General features: G+C 47.4%; 1 protein-coding gene across 7 annotated transcripts in view; it reads left to right on the top strand.

The window, feature by feature from the left end:
* The window catches only part of SGTA (small glutamine rich tetratricopeptide repeat co-chaperone alpha), a 728,086-nt gene that overhangs the window by 580,470 nt on the left and 122,580 nt on the right, over positions 1 to 25,036 (top strand). For all 7 annotated transcript variants that reach the window (XM_069646646.1, XM_069646641.1, XM_069646636.1 and 4 more), the window contains one exon: positions 13,982 to 14,077. In XM_069646646.1, coding sequence (XP_069502747.1) covers positions 13,982 to 14,077 — 96 coding nt within the window. The remainder of the gene's footprint in view (positions 1 to 13,981; positions 14,078 to 25,036) is intronic.

The following is a 25,036-nucleotide window of genomic DNA, read 5'->3' as shown; positions in this document are numbered from 1 at the left end:
ACCCCAGATCGATCTGTTCGCGACGGCGACGAACTCCAAGTGCCGGAGGTTCGCCAGCAGGTTTCCCCAGCCGAGGAGCATGGGCGATGCTTTCTCGTTCCCCTGGGAGGGCCTGTTTCTATACGCGTTCCCTCCATTGCCGTTGCTGATCCGGCTCATCAACCAGCTCAAGAGGTCACGGTGCAGGATGATCCTAGTCGCACCTGCGTGGCCGAGGCAGATATGGTTCCCGGACCTTCTGGACTTGTCAGCGTCCCCGTCAATCAAGCTGCCAGTGGACGCGTATCTTCTCTCCAGGGAAGGAGGCGCCATCCTCCATCACGACCCAAAGTCGCTGAACTTGCAGGCCTGGCTCCTGCAGCGTTAGAGTTTGGAGGCTACGACATACCGGCCGACTGCAGAGAGGTTCTTGCAAAGGCCAGGGCGTCCTCAACTCTTAAATGCTATGGACACAAATGGAAGAGGTTCTCTGTCTGGTGCCACGCACAGAAGAACCCTCTACGGATTACGGCTCCCCAGGTACTGCCATACCTACTGACGCTGGCGCACGTGTCCATCAAGATTCATCTTGCTGCAATCTCCCGATACACCAGAACCACGGGGCGGACGTCTTTGTGGTCTTATCGTGGTCTCATCGTCTGGTGAAAGAATTCATGAAGGGACTGTTCAGATCGCTCCCGCCGGTGAAGGCTCCGGCCCCGGCGTGGGAGCTCAACGTGGTGCTGACCAAGCTCATGGGACCTCCGTTCGAGCCTCTGCACTCGGCTCTGTTGAAGTTCTTGTCGAAAACAGCGTTTCTTGTGGCCATCACCTCCGCACGGCGGGTGGGAGAGATCCAGGCCCTTTCCTGCAAGCCCCCGTACTTGACTTTTCACGATATGAGGGTAGTGCTCAGGACGCACCCCTCCTTCATGCCCAAGGTGCCGTCGGACTTCCACCTCAACGAACCCTTGGTGTTGCCTGTTTTCTTCCCGTCGCCTTCGTCGCCGGCTGAAAGGACTTTGCACTCGCTGGATGTGGCTAGAGCGCTGAAGTTCTACGTGGACCGCACAAAGTGTTTTCGGAAGACGTCACAACTTTTTGTGAACTTTGGACCTGTCAATCAGGGGAAGGCTCTCTCGAAGGCCTCCATTTCCAGATGGCTCTCCGGCTGCATCATGCAAACCGACCGCTGCCTGGCCGTCCGAGAGCCCATTCCACCAGAGCGATCGCAGCTACCACGGCGTTCCTATCTGGTGTGCCCTTGCTGGACATCTGCAGGGCTGCTACGTGGAGGTCGACGCACACCTTCACGAAATTCTACTGCGTCGATCGGGATTCCAGGGAGGAGTCCAGGGTCGGCCAAGCAGTGCTGCGCAATCTGTTCGCCTAAGGTGAGCCTGGTGAGGAGGTAAGAATTGCTTAATGTTGGGTTTTGGATATAATGCTTAATGTTGAGCCTTTGCCACCTCCCGTGGTTGTGCATGTGTGTACTGCTATGTATTCTTTTATTCATGAGCATGTGAATCCATGCCAGACCCCATGCTGGAGAAGGAACAAGTTACTTACCTGTAACTGTTGTTCTCCAGCATGGGTCTGGCATGGATTCACATGCGAACCCTCCCGCCTACCCCTCTGCGGCTCTCACTTGGTCATACTGCCACTTCATGTGCTACCAAATCTTAAGATGCCTGCCAGAGGCGGGGCTTAGGGAGAGGGCAGTCATTGGCTGTGGTCCGTATGACGCAGAGATCAGTGATTGGTTACTACTACGAAAGACAGATCAGAAACGAAACTGATACTGATTTTTCTTTACCGAGGATTCCCAGCCTGACGACAGGGAATATTCATGAGCATGTGAATCCATGCCAGACCCATGCTGAAGAACAGTTACAGGTAAGTAACTTGTTCCACATCCCCAATACGCCGAGTACTTGTATGCACAAATGGGAAAAGGCTCTAGGTGTGACCATAGCCGGGGAGGAGGGGTAGCAGTTATGGAGGAACATCCCCAAACTCACACGCGCCATACAAATGGGGGATATCTGGGATAAGGTTATGACCCAATAGCACAACACACCGGTGCGCCTACACCCGATGAGTACCAAAACATCCCAACACTGCTGGCAGGAATGCCAGGGAATAGGCAACTGAAGAAATCTCCTGGCGCTGCCCAAAACTAGCTTGGTACTGGAGGTCTGTTAATGACTATATTCTGACGATCTTTGGCACTCAAACCAGTAGAGGAATCAGAGAATGTCTGCTGGGCATCTGCAACCCAGACAGCTGGTCTTGGCCGAAGCACAGGCGAAAAGCATAAAACATTTGGATTTAGTGGTATTACTGGTTATCGCGCACAAATGTATATTGAGGAGTTAGCGCTGTGCCTTATGGTCGCAGCTCGCCCTGACACTAATCCAATATGCAAACCTGTCCGCCTCTCATCATGTTCTCATCATGTTCCCGTTCTGCATTCTCCCTAACCACACACCCTGCTTGGGCCACCACTACTGGCCCCATAACAACGGCCTCAGCAAGCCGGCATGCCCCCGGCATCACCCTATCCCATGTCCTACACCGTTCCTTCCCTCTACTCCCCCATTCCCAAACAGCGCAAGTCTCACCCCTAGGACCTATCTGAATACCATTAAGCATCATGCTATCAGCCCTGATCCAATCTCACACGTATTGCCCACTGCAGATTCACCTCACCTCACCTCAGCCATACTGAAAAATTCTCTAACCCTGTGACCGGTGTAGCAAGACACTTCAGATTAAGATCTCGTACTATCAACCAACCCAACCCAGCCAAATATGAACACACACCTCCCAAACAAATTAGGACCAGAGTACTTCCCCCTCATCAAAACCATACTCCTAGCCAGAAACCCAACACTACCTCCAAACCACCCCCGGGCACCCCCAATAAATTGCTATCCACCTTTAAAGGAGCGCTTATCAATGCCCGCTCCTTAGGGGCGCATGCTATAGAAGTTCACGACCTCATTATGGAATCACAGCTCGACATACTAGTAGTCACAGAGTCCTGGCTCCATCAAGCATCAGGTCCACTACTAACTCTGGCAATCCCATCCGACTACACCATATTTAGAACAGATAGGACCCACTCTCAAGGAGGCGGTGTTGCTATAATAGTCAAGACTAAACTACAGCTTAGATCTTGTCCCATCGAAAGTATTGAAGGGTATGAAACATTACTCGTAAAATTTCCCATAAATGCTAAAACTACGATTAACTTAATAGTAATTTATAGAGCACCTAGCCCTAACAACCACCCAGAAACTGAAATTCCATTGCTATTAGCTCCACTAATAAAACCCAGCTCAAAATACATCATCCTGGGTGACCTTAACCTAGGTTTCAATGACAGCCAAGATGCCAAAACAGAATCACTTCACTCCGCCCTGAAGGACATGGGCTTCAGCCAACTAGTTAATGCACCCACACATCAAAGGCAGGACTCTTGACTGGATCCTCTCCCTTAATACCCCCATAACCATTGAGGCCATCTCCCCTCTTACTTGGACCGATCACCATAACATTGTATTTACAATCAATCCCTCCGAACCCACACAAAAGAAACCTAAAACCATGATTACCTACGAAACTAGAAACGCCAGAAAACCTCACGCCTCCTCTTTCAAAAATCCTAGATTCTACCTCGATCACTAGTGACAACCCCTGTCTCCTAGCAGACATATATCACAACTGCCTCACTGCAACCGTTAATGCTATAGCACCGCTCACCACTAAGGCAAAACGCTCAGACAAGCGATCTAGCTTCTGGTTCAATGATGATCTTATCGCCCTCAGAAGAACCAAACACGCGTGCGAACATGCCTACAGAAAGCATCCTACTGCAGAGGCAGAAAGAGCCTACCAAGAAATAAACAAAACCTATAAAACAGCTACTATTACCTACAAATCTAATGCGTATAATAGTAGGATCAGCAATGCGACCTCAGATACCAAGGAACTATTTGCCATTCTAAAAGAATTGGAAAACCCTACCCCAGCCATAAACCCAACCATCCCTAGCAAGGAATGGTGCACCACTATTCAAGACACACTAACAGCCAAAATTGAACTACTCCAAATAAAAATCACATCCAAAAAACAATCACTAGCCAACAAACCTGCCCTCCTTAATCTAAATCGACCACATCAGGAATTCACCAGCTCCCCATTCCACTTCACACCAGTATCCCAAAATGTAGTGTTTGACACCATCGCCAAACTTAAAGCCTCCAACTGCAAAGGAGATTCTGTCCCCGCATCAGTAGTCAAATCCTGCGCCCACACCCTCACCCCCATTATCACCAACTTCGTGAACGCATCCTTCAATACTAACCTAGTACCAGCTAGCATTAAAGAAGCCTGGGTCACCCCGCTCCTGAAAAAACCTACCCTAGACCCTACTGTGCCCACTAATTACAGGCCAATAACAACTGTCCCATTTCTCCTCAAAATATTGGATAAATTAGCATACAACCAAGTCCAAACTCACCTTGAACAAAACAACCTCCTTGGCACGAGGCAATCAGGCTTCCGCCCCAACCACAGCACAGAAACGGCACTCCTCGACTTAAAAATCCAGATGGATACCATCAGAGACTCAGGAAAACTCTGCATCCTCCTCCTACTCGATCTCTCCGCAGCGTTTGATTTAGTAGACCATAATAAACTGTGCGCCACACTAGCGAAAGACTTCAACTTCTCCACCGAAGCTACTACCTGGATCAAATCTTTTCTTGCTGACCGCACCTCCAGGGTCGCCATAGGTAAAGAAGCCGCCGACCCCATCATAGTACCCATTGGTGTCCCCCAAGGTTCCTGTCTCGCACCAACATTATACAATGCATACACTAAACTCCTCTTCTCAGCGCTAGACGACATGGGTGTCATCTACACCAACTTTGCAGACGACACCCAGATCCTCATCCCTTTATCGGGAGACTACACTCAAGACACCGACGCTATCAACAAAATATATGCCATAATCCAAAATTGGATGCCACTAAATAGCCTCTGCCTCAATGATGAGAAGACTGAGGTTCTCATTGTGGGCTCCCAATCCAAAATAGAAGCATTACATGCTGATTACTCATCCATCAACATCGATGGTACAAACATATCAGTACTCAAACAAGTAAAAACCCTAGGTGTCTACCTAGATGCCAATCTCACCATGACCAAGCACATCGACGCCCTCTCTTCCTCTACCTCCTACACCTCAAAACTTATTGCTCTGTCGCCAATTCTTGACACCCACCAACTGTATCACGCTGGCAAGAGCTTTAATCTTATCCAGGCTCGATTACTGCAACGTACTCTACCTGGGTACCTCTAAAGCCAATCTAAGCAAACTACAGCTTATTCAAAATAAAGCCCTTCGAGCGGCCCTTGGATTAAGGAAGTCAGATCACATCTCAAATATTAGAAGAAACCATCACTGGCTCCCCATCAAAGCCAGGGTCACATTTAAAGCCTTGTGCGTCACATTCAAATGCATCCACTCTTGTGTCCCCATATACCTCAACCACGCCATCACCAAAAAAGTATCAAAGAGGCCCCTCAGATCTAACAGTCAACTACTCCTAGCCATCCCCCGCTACAAGACAACCAAGGCAGGAGGCAGTAGTTTCCAATACCTCGCACCCACATATTGGAACACTCTTCCCCACCCCATCAAAAATGAGCAAACGTTCTCAGGCTTCAAGAAATCCCTGAAGACGTGGCTATTTAACCAAGACTAATATCCCCTTCCATGCTTCAGGAAATATCACTGTACTGAAGCCAGCATTAAATGTCTTCGTGTATGATTATCTTGTATTCACATGCACTGCGCCCGATTGACAATCTCTAAGAAATGTTTTAACCAAGCTGTCTGTAACATCGCCGTGGTATCCAAGGGTTTGGGCGAGTAATAAATGCAATAAATAAATAAATATCTAAAGAGCCCCGCACAAGCAAGAATGGTTGGCCAAAGTTTGGAACTTTTGTCTCCCTTGAATGGTTACATACTCGCTTCAGGGAGACCAATCCAAGTTCTCTATGGAAAGGGGAACCGTACTGTCTTGTCTCCATGATGACTTTAGGGAATCCTACTGCCCTCAAAGACTAGGGCATCCTGGGTGTTAAATGAAGTCCACACGCACACATACTCCACTTCAAAGTGCGCTGGGGGATGGAGGGTATGGGGGAACAGGTATTTCAATGTTAGTATTTTGCATAATCAAAATGCCAATAGAAATACATTAAAATAAAGTGATGGCTGTCTTTTTCTCTACATATATCTGCCTTTCTATTTCCCTGTTCTAAAGTTTTTTTCCTTTAGCTACAGACAGTTCTATGTATCTATTGTATATAAGAAACTGCTCTTTTATGAGGGAGTAATGTAAAATGGAAACTTAGCAGATGGGCTATTACTCATTTTTCAATTGTTCTTTAAAGGTTTTCAAAAATATATTTTGGATACTTGTGAAGGGGATGTCGACATGGGCGTGACTGTAGCTCTATCCCTAACGTGAAGTGTAGTGTACTCAAAATCCCTCGCGCGTCGAGTTTACTCCGTTTTTTTCCACCCAGCTAGCTGGTCGCCTTATGCAGAGCTCTTATGAATTGCAAAATTATATTATTTCCCGACCTCTGGTTGTTTATATATTATACGTCCCCTCTTTGATTACTTCTCAACCACCGCCAAAGACAGCGGACGATCAGACTTCGACGACTGGTGCGCCGGTCGACGCTGTCGACTGTGTAGCCGGGCCTACTATACAGTAGGGAGAGCGGGGTGTGGGGGGTCCTCTTTATCAAGAATGTTTTTCCTTCTCCCCTCTTTCTCCCTTTGGTTTTGCCGTAGCTTTAATACACCTGAGCAATGGCCAGGACACCATTTAAATGTTGCCCTTCATGTGTCTCCCTCGCAATCGCCACAAGGCTTCCTGACGGTCTTGTCAGCTCTTGCGTCCTAAGACGATCAAGGAGCGTTGTTAAGCGGTGGGGGGTCTACACCATTATGCAGGCTGAGGGTAGCTCCCCCATCGCTGCAGGAGTCGAGAGTGATGAGGTTGTAAGCGGCGGCGATGCCTCTGATACGGATGCCATCGACCTCTCATCGGAGCATTCACGCTCCGAACCGTACATCCCCGGCCTCACCAGGCAGGACTATAGTTCTGCTATGGGGAATGTACACCCTACATACCCGCTATTCATAGAAGCAAGCACACAACCCCCAGTACCACCTCGACAGATTTGTCGAAGCAGTCTAAGGCGCCAACGGATATGCCAAGCTCCTCTACAGCACCTGACACCTGAGGGCGGCAGCCCTCCCCGCAATCGCGTAAGAGGCATGCGTCCGGGCACTCTGCAGATAAGGGCGCCAGCACCAAAAGTCACAAGGCCGTCGAGTCGCCTTCTAAGAGTGCACTGAAGCAGAAAGTTCTGGCTACGTCGAAATCTACGGCAAAGCCGTTTGAACCGCCTAAACCCCTCCCAGAAGCGCCGAACATCCACTAGAGTCTCACAAACATCGTTTCGGCGGCCAGTAAAACCAAGGACAAGTTGAGACGCGTCCACACACCGGGAAATGCAGGAACACTGTTCTGAGTCCCCAGCCCTTATCCAGTACTCTCTTCAGAAAAATCTCGGCTTTCTAGGCAGGTAGATCTTCAGGAGGAGCCCTTTCCCCCTCTGGATCCTATTTATGGACCAGGGGAAAATGTGGAGGCTGTATGAATAGGCTTGCAGAATGTGTGGACTTCTCTGAAAGGTTCACGCCCAAAAGTCCTAGTGAAGAATACTTTACCCCTCAGTGGCCAAATTCCAGAGAACCTCTGGCCCTCTATTTACAAGAGGATGATCCCTTTGATGATCCCACTGACCAGGCCCCAGATTTGGTGGGTGAGCCACCGGTGGACAACCCACCATGGCTTTCACCTACTTAGACTCTGGATCCTGACACCATTTGCATGGATCCTCCCCCCCGTTTGTGTCAGGATTCTCCTATAGATGACCAGGTGGCGTTTAACACAATTCTGAAGAAAGCAGACAAACGTTTCCAGATAGCCACGCAAGAGGTGGTGCAGATTTCGTGGAGGATATTCTAAAGGAGAAGATCCCTTTACTTAACTCCATTAAAAGGCACATCGCCCATTCTCTACTAGCATCTTCACAGACCAGGGCTGTGAACCCACAGGTGGAGAAGCCTTTTCGCCCCTCCCCGTCTGACCCTCTCTATATCGAGGGACATGCCACCCCAGATTCTCACATTGTCACTAAAACAGGAAAGAGGGCAGTGGTGTCCTTGTCCTTGGGGCACTGTATGCCCTAGGGAGGCAAATTTCTACTGTGGCAGCATATTCCACCCGCATTGCCAACAATACCACGCTGTTGGCCAGCTTCTCTGTTGTTCAATAGAACCTGCTACAAGAGGGCCTGCAGGAGGTCCCCGAACCAGTGCGGTCTCGCCTGCTTACAATTGTATCAGAGGGTTACAAGTAAACCCTAACATGCATAAAAACACCTTAGATGCTGCAAAGACAGCAGGGAGAACCCTGGCCCAGGGTACCCTTTTGAAACGACACGGCTGGTTAAAGAACTCAGGGTTCAAACCGGAGACAGAAGCGTCTCATCAACAAACCGGTGGAGGATTCTTACCTGTTTGGCAAGGCTGTAGATGAGGCGCTTGAAACTGCCAAGAAAGAACATGAGACTTTGAAATCTTTGAATCATATCACTCAAAGACCCTTTCAACAGAGGGGGACGTTCTTGCTGCTCCTTTCGCAGACAGTCCTATTCTCGTTCCCCTCATAACCAACATGGTACCGACAACACATGGTCCTCAGGACAAAGGTCTGCTGCCTCAAATCAGTATCCCCCTAGAGGACAATGCTGTGGAAAAGGAAGGGGTCGCAATGCCACCCCTAGAATCCCCGGCCTCTAGTCAGAAATGACTCCCAGATCCGGGTGCACTCCCATGCCTCCCCGGTTGGGGGACATATAACCTCATTCTTGCATGTATGGGTTGAGATTACCACAGACCAGTGGGTGCTCAAAGCTATCACCCATGGTTATTGCATAGAGTTCAGCCGGCTACCTCGATTCAGACCACCAAAGTCCAGGCGTCTAACACCGGAACACCTTAGAATCCTGCTGCAAGAGGTCAAGATCCTGCAGGAAAAGGGCGCAATCAATGTCGTCCCTGTTCTACAGGTAAACTTGAGTATTTATTCAGTGTAATTCCTTGTACCCATAGAGGATCTCACTGTGCGCCCTATGCTAGACTTGCGCTCAGTGAACAAATTTGTCAAACCCCAAAGGTTTCGGATGGTAATGCTGCCAGAGGTAATCCCTCTGCTAACGCAAGGGGATTACATGGCAACATTTGACATCAAAGATGCTTACTTTCATATTTCAATGTTACCAGCACACAGGAAATACCTAAGATTAATGATAGAAAACAAACACCATCAGCTCAAGGTCCTCTTCAGCATTGCCTCAGCCCCAAGAGTTACAAAGGTACTGGCAGTTGCAGCAGCTCACCTGCGCAGGCAGTCCATCCCAGTATATCATTACCTCCACAATTGGCTAATAACAGCAGATTCCTACTGAGCATGCCTGTCAAACACCCAAAAGACGATAGACCTCCTCTTCAGTCTGGCATTCTCCATAAACGAGAAGAAATCCAGCATAGACCCCAGCCAAGGCAAGCAATTTCTGGGGGCCCTAATTTGGACACTCTACAGCCTCGTCTTCCCCTCCAATGAAAGGGTTCAAAACATGCTGTTTCAGATCCCTCAGTATATAGCCAGTCGAGAGGTGACGGTACGCAAGGCCATGTATTATTATTCATGTGACTGTTAGGGATGATGGCATCCTGTATATACTTGGTCCTTCACGCCCGTTTGCGCATGCGCCCCATGCAAGAGTGGCTCAACAGCCAGTGGTGTCAGGCCAGCGGACAATGGGACGATCTAGTGGTTGTCTCGGCAGCCCTCGTTTTCTCTGCAGTGGTGGTTGAGGGAAAACCTCTTGAAGGGGAAAACCTTCACCACCCTTGCAGTAGGGCTCACCTCCTTCAAAAGACGGTGAGTTTGGTCCCCAGCGGCAGCATCCAACCAGATAAACCTGTTGGAGCTATTAGCAGTGTCCAAAGCATTCAAGGCCTTTCAGACACAATTGCAATGAAAGACAGTACTAGTCCTCACAGACAACACCACAGCCATGTACTACCTGAACAAGCAAGGGGGCACTCACTAGGCTATCCAAACTGTCCCAGAACATTTGGAAGTGGGCTCTCAAACACAGGATGTTCCTACTGTCTCAACATGTTCCAGGGGAGCTCAATCTTCTGGCAGACGTGCTCAGCAGAGACTTCCCACTACCTTTAGAGTATGAATGGCGACTATAGGTAGACTGTCTCCAATGTTTCGCAGAATGGGGTTTCCCAGAGATCGACTTGTTCTCAACTCTGGAGAACTCGCAATGCCCAGATTACGCCTACAGGTACCCTCAGAACCGATCCAAGGGGCGCGGTCTCCGGATAACATAGTTAGGGAAATTGGTGTTTACCCTGTCCCCCGACTCCCCTGACTCCCCTGACTCCCCTACTCAAAAAGGTTATGCACAAGATGCACGGGGCACCGGTCACCATGGTATTGGTGGCCCCAATGTGGGCCTGATAACCCTGGTTCTCCCATCTGATGGAGATGTCACTCTCTTCTCTGATGATAATACCTTGCCCATACAACATGCTATCTCAGGACAAAAGGGAAACACTTCATCTATGCCCGCAGACTCTCAATTTAGTGGCCTGGCTCCTGAAGTCATAGAGTTCGGGCATCTCCAACTTCCTCAGAGATGCATGGATATACTTCGAGAAGCAAGAAAGCCTAACACCAGACATTGCTACTCCAATAAATGGAAACGCTTCATCATCTGGTGCAATTCCAAGAGCCTCAATCCCATTGACTGCTCTCCTACTCATATTGTACTATACTTGACTCACCTATTAGACTCTGGTCTAGTTTTTAATTCCCTGAAGGTCCACTTAGCTGCACTTTCAGCCTATACCATGTCCCAGCGAAAGGTGTTGTGGTGGAAGATCCCAGTAATCAAAGCTCTTATGGAAGGGGTTAAAAGAATTCATCCCCCTATTTCTAACCCGGCTCCTGGATGGGACCTAAATGTGGTATTAACTAGACTTATGGGGTCGCCCTTTGAACCTATGCACAAAGCAAGCCTCAAAGCACTCACTTAAAAGACGGCCTTCCTAGTGGCAGTCACTTCTATAAGGAGAGTCAGTGAAGTACAGGCCTTTTCAATTCTAGACCCTTTTGTCACAATTCACAAAGATAAGGTGGCTCTTCGCTCACCCACAATTTGCGCCCAAGTTAATTTCTAAGTTTCAAATGAACCAATCGATAGAACTACAAACCTTCTTCCAGAACTCCACTAATATGGTGGAAAGGAGCCTACACACACACTAGACGTGCACAGGGCAATCATGTACTATCTGGAATAAACGAAACCACTAAGTCAAACAAACAAGTTTTTTGTTTCGGTGGCGGCTGGTAGAAAGGGGGACCCTGTCTCTAAATCAGCCATCTCAAGGTGGATTGTCAATTGCATCACACTGGTACTCTTGCCAAAAGAGATCTACCCTTCAAGCCTAGAGCACAATCTACTTGGGGCACTGGGGCTTGCATAGCATTAATTGCAAATGTTCCTCTCGAGTCAATTTGCAAAGCGGCAACCAAAACCTTTACAAAACTCTACTGCCTAGACAGTCACTCTAGGTCTGATTCTCAGGTGGGGCAAGCAGTACTAAGACATCTTTTCACTATTGTCCCTTTTCACATCCCACCACCAACTCCGAATACTGCTTGCTAGTCTATCCACAGCATGTGATTCTAAGCAGATTCACAGGCATCAGAAGACATGCATTACTTACTGTGAAAGCATTTCTAATGATTGTATCTGCTTAGATTCACATGCGTCCACCCTTCCTCCCCGCTCGGATCGAAGGAACATAGACGTCTACTGCTTTTTCTCTTTTCTGTACTCACGCTAGTCATAAGGCTCCCTCACGGCAGAACAAATGCAATCGGAGGGGCCTCGACGATTGAGGGATTTTGGGTACTCTACACGTCACGTTGGGGATAGTGTTACAGGCATGCCCATGTCGACGTCCCCTTTCGATCCTCGTAAGACAAGATGCAATACTCTGCGGTTACCACTAGATGTTGGACTATATGCACAGCATGTGAATCTAAGCAGATACAATCATCGGAAATGCTATTACGGTAAGTAATGCATGCCATTTTGAATGTTCAGCATGGCTGTTCAGGATTCATGAATATTAATCAAGATTCCATACTGGATAACCAAAGCAATATGTAGCATGATGCTTGTCTAGTACGTCCCCAGGAATGTCCTTGGCAACTGTAGCCTACCCTTTTCAGCTCTGGTACCGACATCTTCCTCTAGGAGTCTTACGAGAATTTCACTTCTACTGGGGCACTCCATCAAACTATTGTTAGTAGGCACTTACTGCCTGCTTCTCCTTAAACTCACTTGATGTGAGTGTTGTGTGACTAAGGTCCTCATTTGGGACTTGGAAGTGCTCAGTAGACGCTGAACCTTCTCACCTTGCCTTTCACAAAGCCAACAAGACTACTTTTCGCTTGAACTTGCACGCCGAATAGTCCACTCTGATAATGTGTAATATATCTCCATCTGTAACATAACATGCCAACTGTAACTAAGTTGTTTCAACTTTGTAACAGCACCACAATGCCTCTGGGCTGCCTGTGTGCTTTATAAATGCAGAAAATAAATAAATAGAACATAGTTTCCCATGCTCAGGGTTGGAGAGCTAGCTGGTGCGTGGGGGAGAAAGCGAGGAGCATACCGAGGGCTAAAGAAAGACCAGAAGAGCAGTTGAGACATGCTATACACTCTGGGCAAAGTGAGCAACATGTAGCGTGTTGGTAAGAAAGGGGAAGGGAATACTTTCTGCCAGAAGGTGCCTTATTAAGGTAGAACTGCCTGACACACCCCTTATAGCAAGTGGGTGCTGGGACCTTCTTGTTGGCAGGAGATTGCCAATAAGTGAGCTGGGCACTGGTCCTTTGAGACCAAATTACATTGGGTAACTGCAGAAACATCCTTCTTCCCATTGTTTAGACCATGGTGAAATTTAAAGTTGTCCACATACTTGTACCGTTTACTTAGGTCGTTCTCGGAGAAGATGATCCTGCTTATCTGTGGAAAACACTGTGACCCTTAATACTTTAACTCCACCACATCAGGCAAAGTCAAACAATTTTATTGAATGATGCATTTTTGAATTGTGTATTCTGTCCATCCATTCACACCTCCTACTTGGATGAGAACAAGGAATGTATAAATAAAATGTGCAGAGCTTTTCCAACGATTTTCAGATATATACAAAAGTATCCGATCATTTTGGTCACACTCTGGTTGCTGAATACATTTTGTAAGACTTCATAAATATATTAAAATATTTTTATCTTATGTACTCTGCTTCCCTCGCGGGTCATGGTTACTCATACCAAGTTATTCCCGCTTCACTTTTCTGGGAATGATGGAGCTAATCACCTACATTTTTAAAATGAGTAAATTGGCAAACATTTAAAGTTTATACTGTATGGTAACTGCCCAGGATTCGCACATGCATGATTTGGCCTTCTGCCTGAAACCAACCACATCTGTTAGATTCTACTGAGCCCTTAAGACCTAACTACAGCAAATGTTTCTGCACCTCCGCTGGTGAACCCTGATCATTTATTTGGGCAGGCATACCACAGCCAGGAATCTGGCCAAGTTTATTTTTCTACGTTCATGTAAATGAGCCTAAGATTTCATTGGTAATTTGCTGAGAACGTTCAATTTTGTTTCAGTTCATGTCTGGTGGGTGCGTTTTCTTTAACTTGTGAATGTCATTTAATCTTTTTAGGATGACTGGTATGATCTCTGGAAACCAGAATCCCATGGGGGGAGCTGCAGCAGGAGCCAATCCTTCATCGAATGACCTCTCCAGCCTCATTCAAGCGTGAGTACAAAGCTGCAATATGTGCACTGCATTGGTCTTGCAATATTTAATGTTAAGAAATACATTTAGCCTTATCCCGTATTCAATCAGGTAATGCAACATATGTGGAGTCATCCATTATTGTAACATCCATCATGTAAACTCTACCTGCCACTCCAGAATTGATTCTGCAGCTATCCAGAAGTGCAGGAGAGCTGTATACTGTCCTTATTAGACTAGCTTGAATTTGTATTTATTTTTACTTCGAAGAGGACCTCTGCTGCCTTTGGTCTGTCTTTGTTCAGAAGCTAAACAAGAAGATAAACTATGCAGAAAGTGGAAAGAACTAAAGCAGTGCCAGCAGGGAGGGTGCAAGGTGGCTGGTGTGCATGTAGTGCACTGGGTCGGAGGACTCCAGGAGGTGACATGCAAAAGAGGATTCGGGTAATGGGTCACTTATCGGGGAATTTGCTTTTGTGATGGTAACACCGTAGTCACTCAGATTGAGTATGTGTTAGGCAAGATTGTATGCAGTACCCTTTGGGTGCACTACAACAACCTTGGCCTCCTGGCAATAGGAACCCAACCTTTGGTATAAGTCTGTACTACACAGGTTGGTAGTGTGTTGAGCAGCCAGACTGATCTCAAGAGGGGTCAATGTGAGCTGTAATAGAGTTAGAGATTCAGTGACAAGTATGCAAATAAACTCTTACACACAAGGTTTCTTGATTAAACAATTAATTTATTTAACCATCCGTTTGAGTAAGCCTTCTTCAGAAGGGGGAAATATAATAGTAACACCCAAATACACTTAAAAAATACACTCTTGATATTTCCAAGTACCCATTTGGGATGGCCCACAGACACTACCTACACCCTCAGGTGACTTCAATAGTTAGGGTGCTGGGGACATTAATATATCATTGTTGCATTTGGAATCCGATTTAGGGATATGCCAAAGGAAAAAGGTTATTAGATCAAAACAAGAGATCACACAAATATTCTGAAGCAGGTAAGTGCTTTTGGTAACCCCAATGCACATTTAGTTAACCTCTTCCTGGAAGGAAGACCCAACACATGAGCAGAGGAGAGGAGAGAAGAGTCATTCAGGGAGCTAGGCCAGCCAATGTTAAGTTAGCAAAAGTCAAGGTGAACTGAAGCACTTCTTGCAGGTAAGAAAGTCTTTGTAGAATAAGAAGAAATCAAAGTAGGGCCACAAGCTGATTAGGCTTCTGAGGTAAATAAGCTGTTAGCAACTTTACAGAGCCAACCGAGACAAGTCTCCAACGAGGACAAGCAAGGTGGCACAACAAGAGGTAAGTTCTCTCAGACTTTACAGTACCTTTGGGTTGAAGAAACATGCAGCAGATGACTTCTGTTCCTGTACAGCTCTGCAGATCCTGGTGTTTCTGGGCCTCAGTCATGGGGACAAGAGGGAGGACTGCTGGGGACTCCTGCACTGCAATGGGACGGTCACTGCTCGCAACCAGCAATCTTCCAACAAGTGGCATTTCGGTGTTCCAGCTCCTTTGCGTCTTCCGCCAAAAGCAACACTGCAGTTCCTGGTGGTCTAGATGGGCTTTCCTTGCATCTGGGGTCCCGCACTATAGAGGATGCTCGGGCTCGGTCACTCCTGCTTCCTGGGAGTCCGGAAGATCTTTCTGGAGCTCTTGGCCAGCTTAAAAGCAACACACACAATCTAATGTTCCTCTCCCTGGCTATTCGGTTCCAGCAGTAACTGCAATGGAAATTCAACCTGCTCCGAGAGGATGGCCAGATGGCTTACTTTGGAGTTGATTGGTCCCACCAACTCAAAGGAGAAGTCGTCCTTGCAGGGGCTTCTCTGTCGATACGAATTTGGAGTTTCAGCGCAGCTGCAGGGGTTCACCGGGCAAACCAACGGTCCAGGAGTTGCAGCAGGCATCATCTTCAAGTTTTCTTCGGATTCTTTCGTCCAGTGGTTGACTCTGCCTTCCAAGGCAAAAAGCCTTGCCTTTTATATGCAGGTTTCTCCCATTCATTCCAACCTAGCTGTCAGTCACGCAGCAGGATGGCTGCCCTTGCCGGACAGCCATCCGGCCAATCACCCAAGAGTGCATTCCTGTCTCCTAGGAGACTAAGCACAGGGAGTTTCGGGCACCTCCCTCGCGTCTTGCTCCCGCCAGACACCCTGGAGCCACAGACGGGCTTCACTCGTGAATCCCGCCAAAGGCAGAATGAACAAAGGGACCATAAAGCTCAAGAGGGGCCGTTCCCCCAAAGAAATGGCAAAAAAAGATGATCGGGCCATGCACCTGCGAATGCAACCCGCGGTAAATGCGCACCACAGTAGTTAAAAGTAAACCACTGCCACCAGCCATGCATTGAGGAAAGGGTAACATAAAATTGTTACATGAGAAGCGAGACAAAGGGGATACTAAGTAACCCCTCCAGCACCCTATTGTAAGATAGTGTGTGCTGGGTTTAGATAGTTACAAGTGTAAGTAAAGTCAATTTCACTTCATTGCTCCTGGAAACAGTAGTTTATCCAAGAGAAGGTATTTAAACCATGGGAAATTAAAGACTCCCCTGTCCCACTGCATTGTAGGTGCTGTGACACAATGTAAAAAGATAATGCCTAGGGAGTTTGTCAAACTCCACAACCGAAAGAAACACAGAAAACACACAGAATTAAAAGTACAAAGTTCCAAAGTTCAGGAAAAGAGCTAGGGGTCTCTAAGGTAGAGCGGAATTACCACATTTCTGAGAATTCTCCCGAAGAGTAGGCAAACTACCAGCTGTTTTATATGTACTCTAGTGAAACTGGTATTGACCTAACTTGTATCCTAGCCAAACGTTAGGCTGGGAAAAGGGAAGAAATTGTGGAAACCAAGACTAGCTAGGTGGAGCCATTTCGAGGAACCATTAGTGAACGGAAAAGAAAATTAATCCCAATGTAGAGCCTGTTGGAGCAAGTCGAAGTGAATGTGAGCTGTTTTTATGGAGCAAGCTTCAGCCAGCCACTAAGACAAGCTAATAGGTGGAACACGTGAATCCCTAAACTTATACTATTATGTACACTTTCACTTTTGAGGTGCTCTGGCTACAGAGTACCAACACCTTCAAACACAGTAAGATCTGGAATAGAGTACTGTGGTGTAGCAAAGTAAGTGAAGAAAAGACAACCAATCTGAGAAGAAATATGTACAAAGAGTTAAAACACAGTACATAACCTCATAATTATAAAGTTCTAAACTTTGAAGACATCCTCTTGCTAGAAGAGCTGGGTCTGGTTCCCTTAGTCTTAATACCCAGTAAAACACTTTATAGGAAGCTAGGAGTCTTTAGCCTAAACAAGTGTTTGCAAAGCCCACAAGCAGTTTGTCATTATTTGAGTTCTACAACAATAGATGTAAAGCTCTTAGGCGGTCCCAATCCTACCACCCTAGAGGAAGGCATGGGGAGGGTCTTGTCTTTGACTAGAACTTCACTGATCATGGTCAGGCATATGAGAGGTAGTGCAAGGACTTTAATGCATGTTAAACCCGATTGATGTAGGAGGATTAAACCAGTGGTTTTACTCCCCCCTCCCTGTAATCTGATACACACCGGGACAACTTCAGGGGCTCCTAAAATCAATGGGCCCTTGTGTCCATGTCTTGGTTCCATTGGAAGGGTGGAGGGCTAGAGGTCCCTTCCTGCATCAGGATTTCAGGTCCGGTGAGTCTGTAGTTTCTCACCCTGGTGAGACCGTTTCGGGTACTGGCAGCTGGATGACTCTGGCCCAATTAAGGATGGACCACCATGTTGCCAACTACCTCAGAGGGCCTCCAGGAAATGAGGCAAATGGAAATCAACGGTGGCCACTGAGATTAAACTGCAAAAGTCAACCTTCTTGGCAGAAGCATAGTGGGACCACTTCATGCGGGAGATCTGCCATGGCAGGATGAGGCCTCTTGTGTCGCAAGTTGAGGGTCTGCAGAGTCCCAAGTCTGAACTTAGGATGACGGCAGAGGTTTACAGTGATAGTTTCGACAACAAAAATGTCGAAAGTCAAAATATCGAAAAAAAAATGTCGAAAAAAAAGTCGACTTTTTTTTCAATGCATTTTTTTTTTTTTTTAAATGGGGGGGTTCCCCCCCCACCCACCTTTTTAAATTTTTTTTTTAATTTTTCCCTTTTTTTAACTCCCGAACCCCTAAAATAAATATATAATTAAAAAAAACGAAAGTCGACATTTTTTTTCGACATTTTTTTTTCGACATTTTTTTCTGTCGACATTTTTTTTTCGAAATTATGACCACCCACCGACGGCAGATGCAGTGAAGTAGCACATGAGGAAGCTGATCAGCCCACCTGATGGCTCCTGGACACTTCAGCAGGGGGTGAGACTGTTGAGATGGATTTCCTAAATCAACCCTGGCGTTAGATAACATGGAGCCGCTGAGATTGTAACCAAAAACCCAGTCAAGGTAAGGTAGCAGAGGGTTAGTCTCAGGAGGGGTGTGAAAGTGATCTAGAGCTACAATGAGTCCACACAGAAAAACACCAATAATTCCTGTTGGACAGTTAAGTACAAAAAACTATCCTTTATTAGGCATTTAAAATGCCCACTAAGCAAGTAAAATCATCTAGTCCAGCAATGTCACACCAACACTTCTGAAATGGCTATATATTTCTACCTGTAGATATAGGAAAGCATGGCCTAGGCTCATGTAGTGAGAACGGAGCTTCCTGCAGCTCCCGCTGAGATCCTGCATTGATCCTCGTCACAGCAACTATTACTGCACACTTTTTCCAACTGACATCAGCTACTGGTGGAGGAACCTCGCGCCTGCTAGAACACTGCTTCTGCAACATTAATCGGCGCCGGAATTCATGAACGGCAGCTTGCATTTCGGGACATGTTACCAAAGATGGTGGATGTGGCGAGCCAGTGAGGCTCCGGGTCCCTGCTACTTGCCGCTAAGCTGCACTACGTGCTCTCCTGGGAGCATCAGACCCTTGCTGCTTCTCCTGGAGTGAAAATCTCCCTGATCAGATCAGGGCTCATACTACGGAGTGTAGGCAAAATAAGGTAATCTGGCAGGGATGAGTGCCTCTTCCAAACCCACTGAACATTGGGCGAAACTACCAAGGCACTTGCAACGCCTGCGTATCGGTGGCCCCCAAGTTGGCCTTTGTCTTGACTTTTCACCTACAAGCAGTCTGCCGCTATTGCTATGCACTCCAAGCATGGCTCACACATCATCTGGTCTGCCACAGATTACTGCACTCCTGCCTTACTGTGCTACCCTCGCTGTGGTAATCCTGCAGGTAGCGGGTGTTGCCTGTTTGCCCCTGTCTTGTTGTCCCTTTCAGCCACACCTCTGTGCTGACACTTGATACCTTTGGCTCCTGGACAACATGAACTATGCGCTCTCAACTTGAGGCGCACACCCCAAAACAGCAGAACACTACTACCCGGCCCAACCAGGCCCCGCAAACTTGACTCACTGACACAGGTTTACTTCACTTTCTCTATGCAACAACAGGTTCACCTGCCTCCTTATGCTTGCTACACCCAGCGCAACTGACCTAGAGATCCAGCTTTAGGCACTGGCATTATCGACTGGGAAGTTTCCGAGGTCTGCTGGAGTCAGTCTTGTGCAGACGCAGGAACCAAAGACCTTACATACGAGAGGCCTACCATAACATACCGCCTTACCACAGACACCTGATCTGGGTAGTGCTTTCCCCCACCTCTGTGCCCTTGAATGTCACCCACGAAAAACAAGAGCAAGACTTTGATCATGGATTCCTTTGTTGGCCAGAGGAAACAACGCAAGACCACCCAAACCGAAGAGGGCGAACAATCCGGGCCACCAGCCCCAACGCAGAACCCCATGAGGACCAGGTGCTTGCTGGAATTGCTGCTCTGAGGTCATCACTTGAAACTAGAATAGACCAGGTTAAAGTCCACGTCCAACTCCTTCGTCAGGATGTGAGGCAACTGGCGGAGAAGGTCACAACAGCTGAAACAGGACTGAAGGAAGCTGTAGCTACCACCAAAGATCTTGTGACACGAGTCAAGTAGCTGGGAATGAGCAACTCGGCATTGGCGGCCTGTGCAGACGACGATGAGGGTAGATCGTGCCAGAATAACATTAGCGTACTGTGGCTTCCAGAGGGAGCCGAGGGACCAAACACTACAACATTAATCGAAAACATGCTGTTGCAAGAAATTGGGCCTGACAACCTCTCGCAGGGCTTTGCTGAGGAACGCGCACACTGCTCACTCCAAAAGAGACCACCCACCCGGTTCTCATCCTTGACCAGTGGAAGCTAAGATTTTGAATTTCCGTGACCGAGAAGTGATCCTGAGGCACTCTCGAGAAGGAGGCGACATCCAGAGGGAAAGCTCCAGAATTGTGATATACCTAGACTAAACACCCGCAGTCCAGAAAGCCAGAAACTCCTTTGTGCTGAAAAAGGCGAGTCTTCATCAGCTTGGCCTCGGGTATATGCTTATGTACTCTGCTCGACTACAAATCCTTCATAACAATAAATCGTACTTTGACAGTCTAGCTGCAGCCGCCATGTGGATGGAACACAACAGCTTGGCCATTAACTAGAACGCAGACTCCTGAACCAACGCCCAGCCCCAGCAGTGCTCACCATGGCTGGTGTCAATTAGGCACCAGAGAAATGCCCTTTTGGTTTGGCGAAGCTTACATTAACACATCGACACACTCTGAATCTGGGCTCTGCACAAGTTGTATTGCTATCATGCTACCTGCCACAATTACTACTGAAGCTGCTCCAACAGTATCTTCTTGTGCTGTGGGAGCGGGAGGCTGTTACCCACTGCTGTTCTTATCTGCTTGCGAAGAGTTGAAACACTGGAAACTGGCCCGTTGCTGTTCCCCCTTAACCTGGTACTCAATGGCTGACGCTGACCCTGGCCTTGGTAGTACAGGCATGCTCAAGCAAATATATCTTTGCTGGGCAACGTCATAAAGTTTTGTTAGTAATGTTATGGTTTTTTTGTTTACTCCGTGATTTTTGGCTCTTTAGGTGCTGTTGCTGTGTGTGTGGGAGGATGTGGATTGAATACCCAGGGTTTGCGTGTTCCTGTATTATGTATATGGTCAACCAAGACACTAGACACATTTCCAAACACATTACAGGGGCCTTTGCTATACAATGCATACATGATAGTCTGGGGTGTGGTCATTCGAAGAGTTGGTGGTGAAATGCCCCACGCTGTCAATCCATGGCGCCAATTAGAATAATAACTTGGAATGTGCCTGGGCTGGGATTCTACCTCAGTAGAAATAGGGTGAAATCCTATCTGAAACGTAAGCATTTCTACTGCGCTACTCCAGGAGACCCACCTGCTGGCTGATGAACAGAAGGCAATTTTGAGTCGCTTGTACGTGGCACAGGGCCACATACTCCTAATACTCTAGGTCGTTTCTCACGTGGATAGACTGCTCACTACCATTCCAAATATTTGAAGTCGACAAGGACAGGGAAGGACGATATGTAATACTGTGAGTCTACCTAGAACATAGGGAAATTTGTATTGTGAACTAATATTTTCCTAATCATAACGTACCATCCCATGTGCGCATAAGTAGTTGCGCTGCGTCCAGATGCGAGGGCTTCTTCCTTTGAGATGGCAATTTTAACTGTTGGGGACACTGATCTGATCCCCCCCCCCACCATCTCCTTTTCCCACCTTACCCCTTCCTACTATTGCTTTGACTGCAGCACTATAAATGACCTGAACTTGGTGGATGTCTGGAGAGACTTGTTGGGACAGATGGGCGAACTATGTAACACAGAATATTTGGGACGCTCTATATCAGACCACTCCCCTTTGGTGATTGAGTGGAACGCTGTATACCACAGGTCCCCTGTCCCGACTTGGTGAATGCTGGTGGGAGCCCTGACTGACCAGGTCTTTAAGAAAGTGCTTCAGGAATCCATGACGGATTTCCTAGAACATAATGTTTAAAAATGGGGCACTGTCTTGGAGGCCATCAAGGTGGTGACAAGAGGAGAGGTGATAGCCAGTGCAGGCGGCATACGCTGGAAACGGCCCCCGCCCCACAAAATGTTACAAAGCTTATAGTTCCACCCTGGCTCCTCCGCTACTTAAGGTTTCTGTGGAAGCCTATGACAAAGGCATACTCCTAACTAGTATGAGGGAGACCCTGGTCATTACTATTCCCAAACCTAGCAAGCCCATGGACAAATGTGATTCGTATCGCCCTCTGGCCATGTTAAATGGTGACATTGAAATACTCATGACAGTGCGATCGGTGTGTCTTCGCAAGGTGATCACTTCCTTGATTCACATTGACCAAACTGGGTTTGTACCAACACGTAGCACTACCCTGAATCTAAAAAGGCTGCAACACAATATAGACCAAACTGACGCCTGCGGCAAGCGCTATGCGGTAGCGTCCTTGGACGCAATTAAGGCTTTCCACGGTCTACTGGGAATGGTTGCTCGCTTCAGAGCTTTGGGATGGGGGATAGCTTTATTCGCTTTGTGACGCTGCTCTACACCTCCAACTGCTAGGGTGAAGTCAGGTAGATCGATCTCTGAAGTTTGGGACATATGTTGCGGGACCCGTCTGGGTGTGCCCGTTGTCGCCCATGTTATACATACTAGCCCTGGAACCTCTTGCAGCCTATTTATGCCAGGAATACCTGGATGTGGGCATCCTGATTGTGGGTACCCGACATTTAATATCACTATATGCTGATGACGTAATACTTTATATATGTGAGCCATAATATAACCTACCCATGTTACTGGACGGCTTTGCTGAACTGTCTGGGATTGTCTTTAATAGGTGGAAATCCTGCCTCTTTCCCTTGGCTGGTCTCCGCAGAATTACCAAAGCTTTGCTGCCGGATTTGGGTCTCCCGTGGGAGGCACGCTCATTTAAATACTTCGGTATCCACATCACACACGCGCACGCATGCACGCACACTGAACACCCTCAAGGTCTTAAAAGGCCTCAAGGGGTTCATGTCTTTTTGGTCCCAGTTACCAATGTCAGTTATGGGTAGAATCGCAATTGTGAAAATGATTGTTCTCCCTAGATTATTGTACTGTGCCACAAATGTTTACCACTATATTGGAGTCCAGTTCTTCGAATGGATTGTCATCCGACATATTCCTCATCTTTGACACGTTCGGTCCAGCTTCGGCAAAACTAATTTCAGCAGAGGGTGCCTTACGTCGATGGCGTTGAGTCGATGGCCCTCGAATGGCTCCGTTGAGGGTGATGTCATCGGATGGTATAAGTAGCACTCACGGCGCCCGTTGACCTCAGTATCGTTTTTCTGCAAACGTGTTTGCTTCGAAAAACTCGCTGCGCCTCATTGAAAATTGATTTCGTAGTTTCCAAATTGTGTAGTTTTCCTTCGACAAGATGTCTTCGTCCTCCACACCAACAACCCTTCGTACCGGATTCAAGGAGTGCAAGGAGTGTGACTCCAAAATGTCGATCACGGATCGGCATCATTCTCGTCTGTGTTGCCTGGGTGAAGGGCATGACAGTGATTCCTGCTAAAAATGCCAGGCAATGACAGAAAAATCCTTAGAACGAAAGGGGAAGTTGGAATAGCTCCATAGATGGGACCCTAAAGGGGCTTTAAGCTTTTATATTTCTAGTTCTAGGATGTGCAAGTTGAGTGGCCGACAAGCTCTCTATAGGATACAGACTTTGTCAAGGTATTTTATCCTTGGGTTTTCAGAATGTTAGATTGGCGGGGAAGGACCCACCAAGAGGGTCTGCGGGCACATTCTACTAGGGGCAGGGCCTCTTCCACAGCCCAGCAAAGGGGTGTACCCATTAAAAACATTTGTGATGCTGCAATTTGGTAATTGTTGAACACCTTCACCAAGTGTTATTGCTTGGATACTTCCCACGCTCAGGACGTCGCTTTTGGTAAGGCAGTACTTTATTCTGCCCTGTGAAAATTGGCAATTCTAAATTCTCCACCCCCCTCCAATCTGGTATACTGCTTTGGGAGTCTGTCAAAGATGAGGAATATGTTGGAGGACACAATCCATTCGAAGAACAAGTTACTTAACCAACTGTTAACGTTTGTAACGCTCACCTGATTCCCACGGAGGCGCGGGTCTTGGCAGGAAGCTGTCTGTGACTCAAAGTGATGTGCAGGCCTCGATTGGCTTCTGGGGGTCGAACCTCTTCGCACTGTGTGTCGGACTGGAAGAGTGAGGTTTCTGCAGGTGAAAGAATATGGGGGTTAATGGTCTGGGTTGTTGAATGTCCCTCTCTCTCTCTCTCTTCCCAGCTTTTTCGTAGAGCCCCCAGGTCGACGTGCTCACCTTGTATAGGTGAATGCTGGGCTCTCCATCTGCGTCTGGTGCAGGGTGCCGTTGCCAGTTCCTTCACTGGTGAAACACAGGCCTCTTGAATTCAGAGGATGGTTACCGTCGTTATCTGCACGAGCGGTGAGTTTCTGGACACCTTTTGTCTTTATAGTCTTTACATGCGTGGCACGTTTATATGCAGACTCTGTATAATGCTTTTCCCTTATGTATTGCAGGGCTCTTGAGATGAAAGATGAAGTGAAGCGCCTGGAAGTTCGTAAGTATGCCAAGCGCTCTAACTGTCTCTTTCCTTGCAGCTTAGTTCGTGTTAAAGAGACGCCAGAGTATTCACAGGCGTTTTATTGCGACGAGCGTGATGGACGTAAGTAAATACCTGCTTAATGTCTTTTCTTTTGCCTTTCAAATGTTGGGTTGCAGCGCCGGAGTCCGCGGAATGCCAGTAAGTTGTTAACGATACTTTGTTTTCACAGGCGGCGATGCAGAACGAAGAAACTGGAATTCACAGCGTGCTGGTAAGTATGGCAATGCTTTTGTTTTTGCAGGTGGAGATGCGGCGTGAAGAAACGGCCGCAGCCGATGGATCAGGTAAGTAAGCACTGCGTGTAAAGTTCGCCTTGCTAACCTGTTGTTTCTGTTCT

Source organism: Ambystoma mexicanum, chromosome 1p (genome assembly GCF_040938575.1).
Source record: "Ambystoma mexicanum isolate Mex_15411 chromosome 1p, UKY_AmexF1_1, whole genome shotgun sequence".
In the NCBI taxonomy this organism is placed as follows: Eukaryota; Metazoa; Chordata; class Amphibia; order Caudata; family Ambystomatidae; genus Ambystoma; species Ambystoma mexicanum.
The sequence above is the reverse complement of the archived record's forward strand: the minus strand, read 5'-3'. Positions and strand labels throughout refer to the sequence as shown.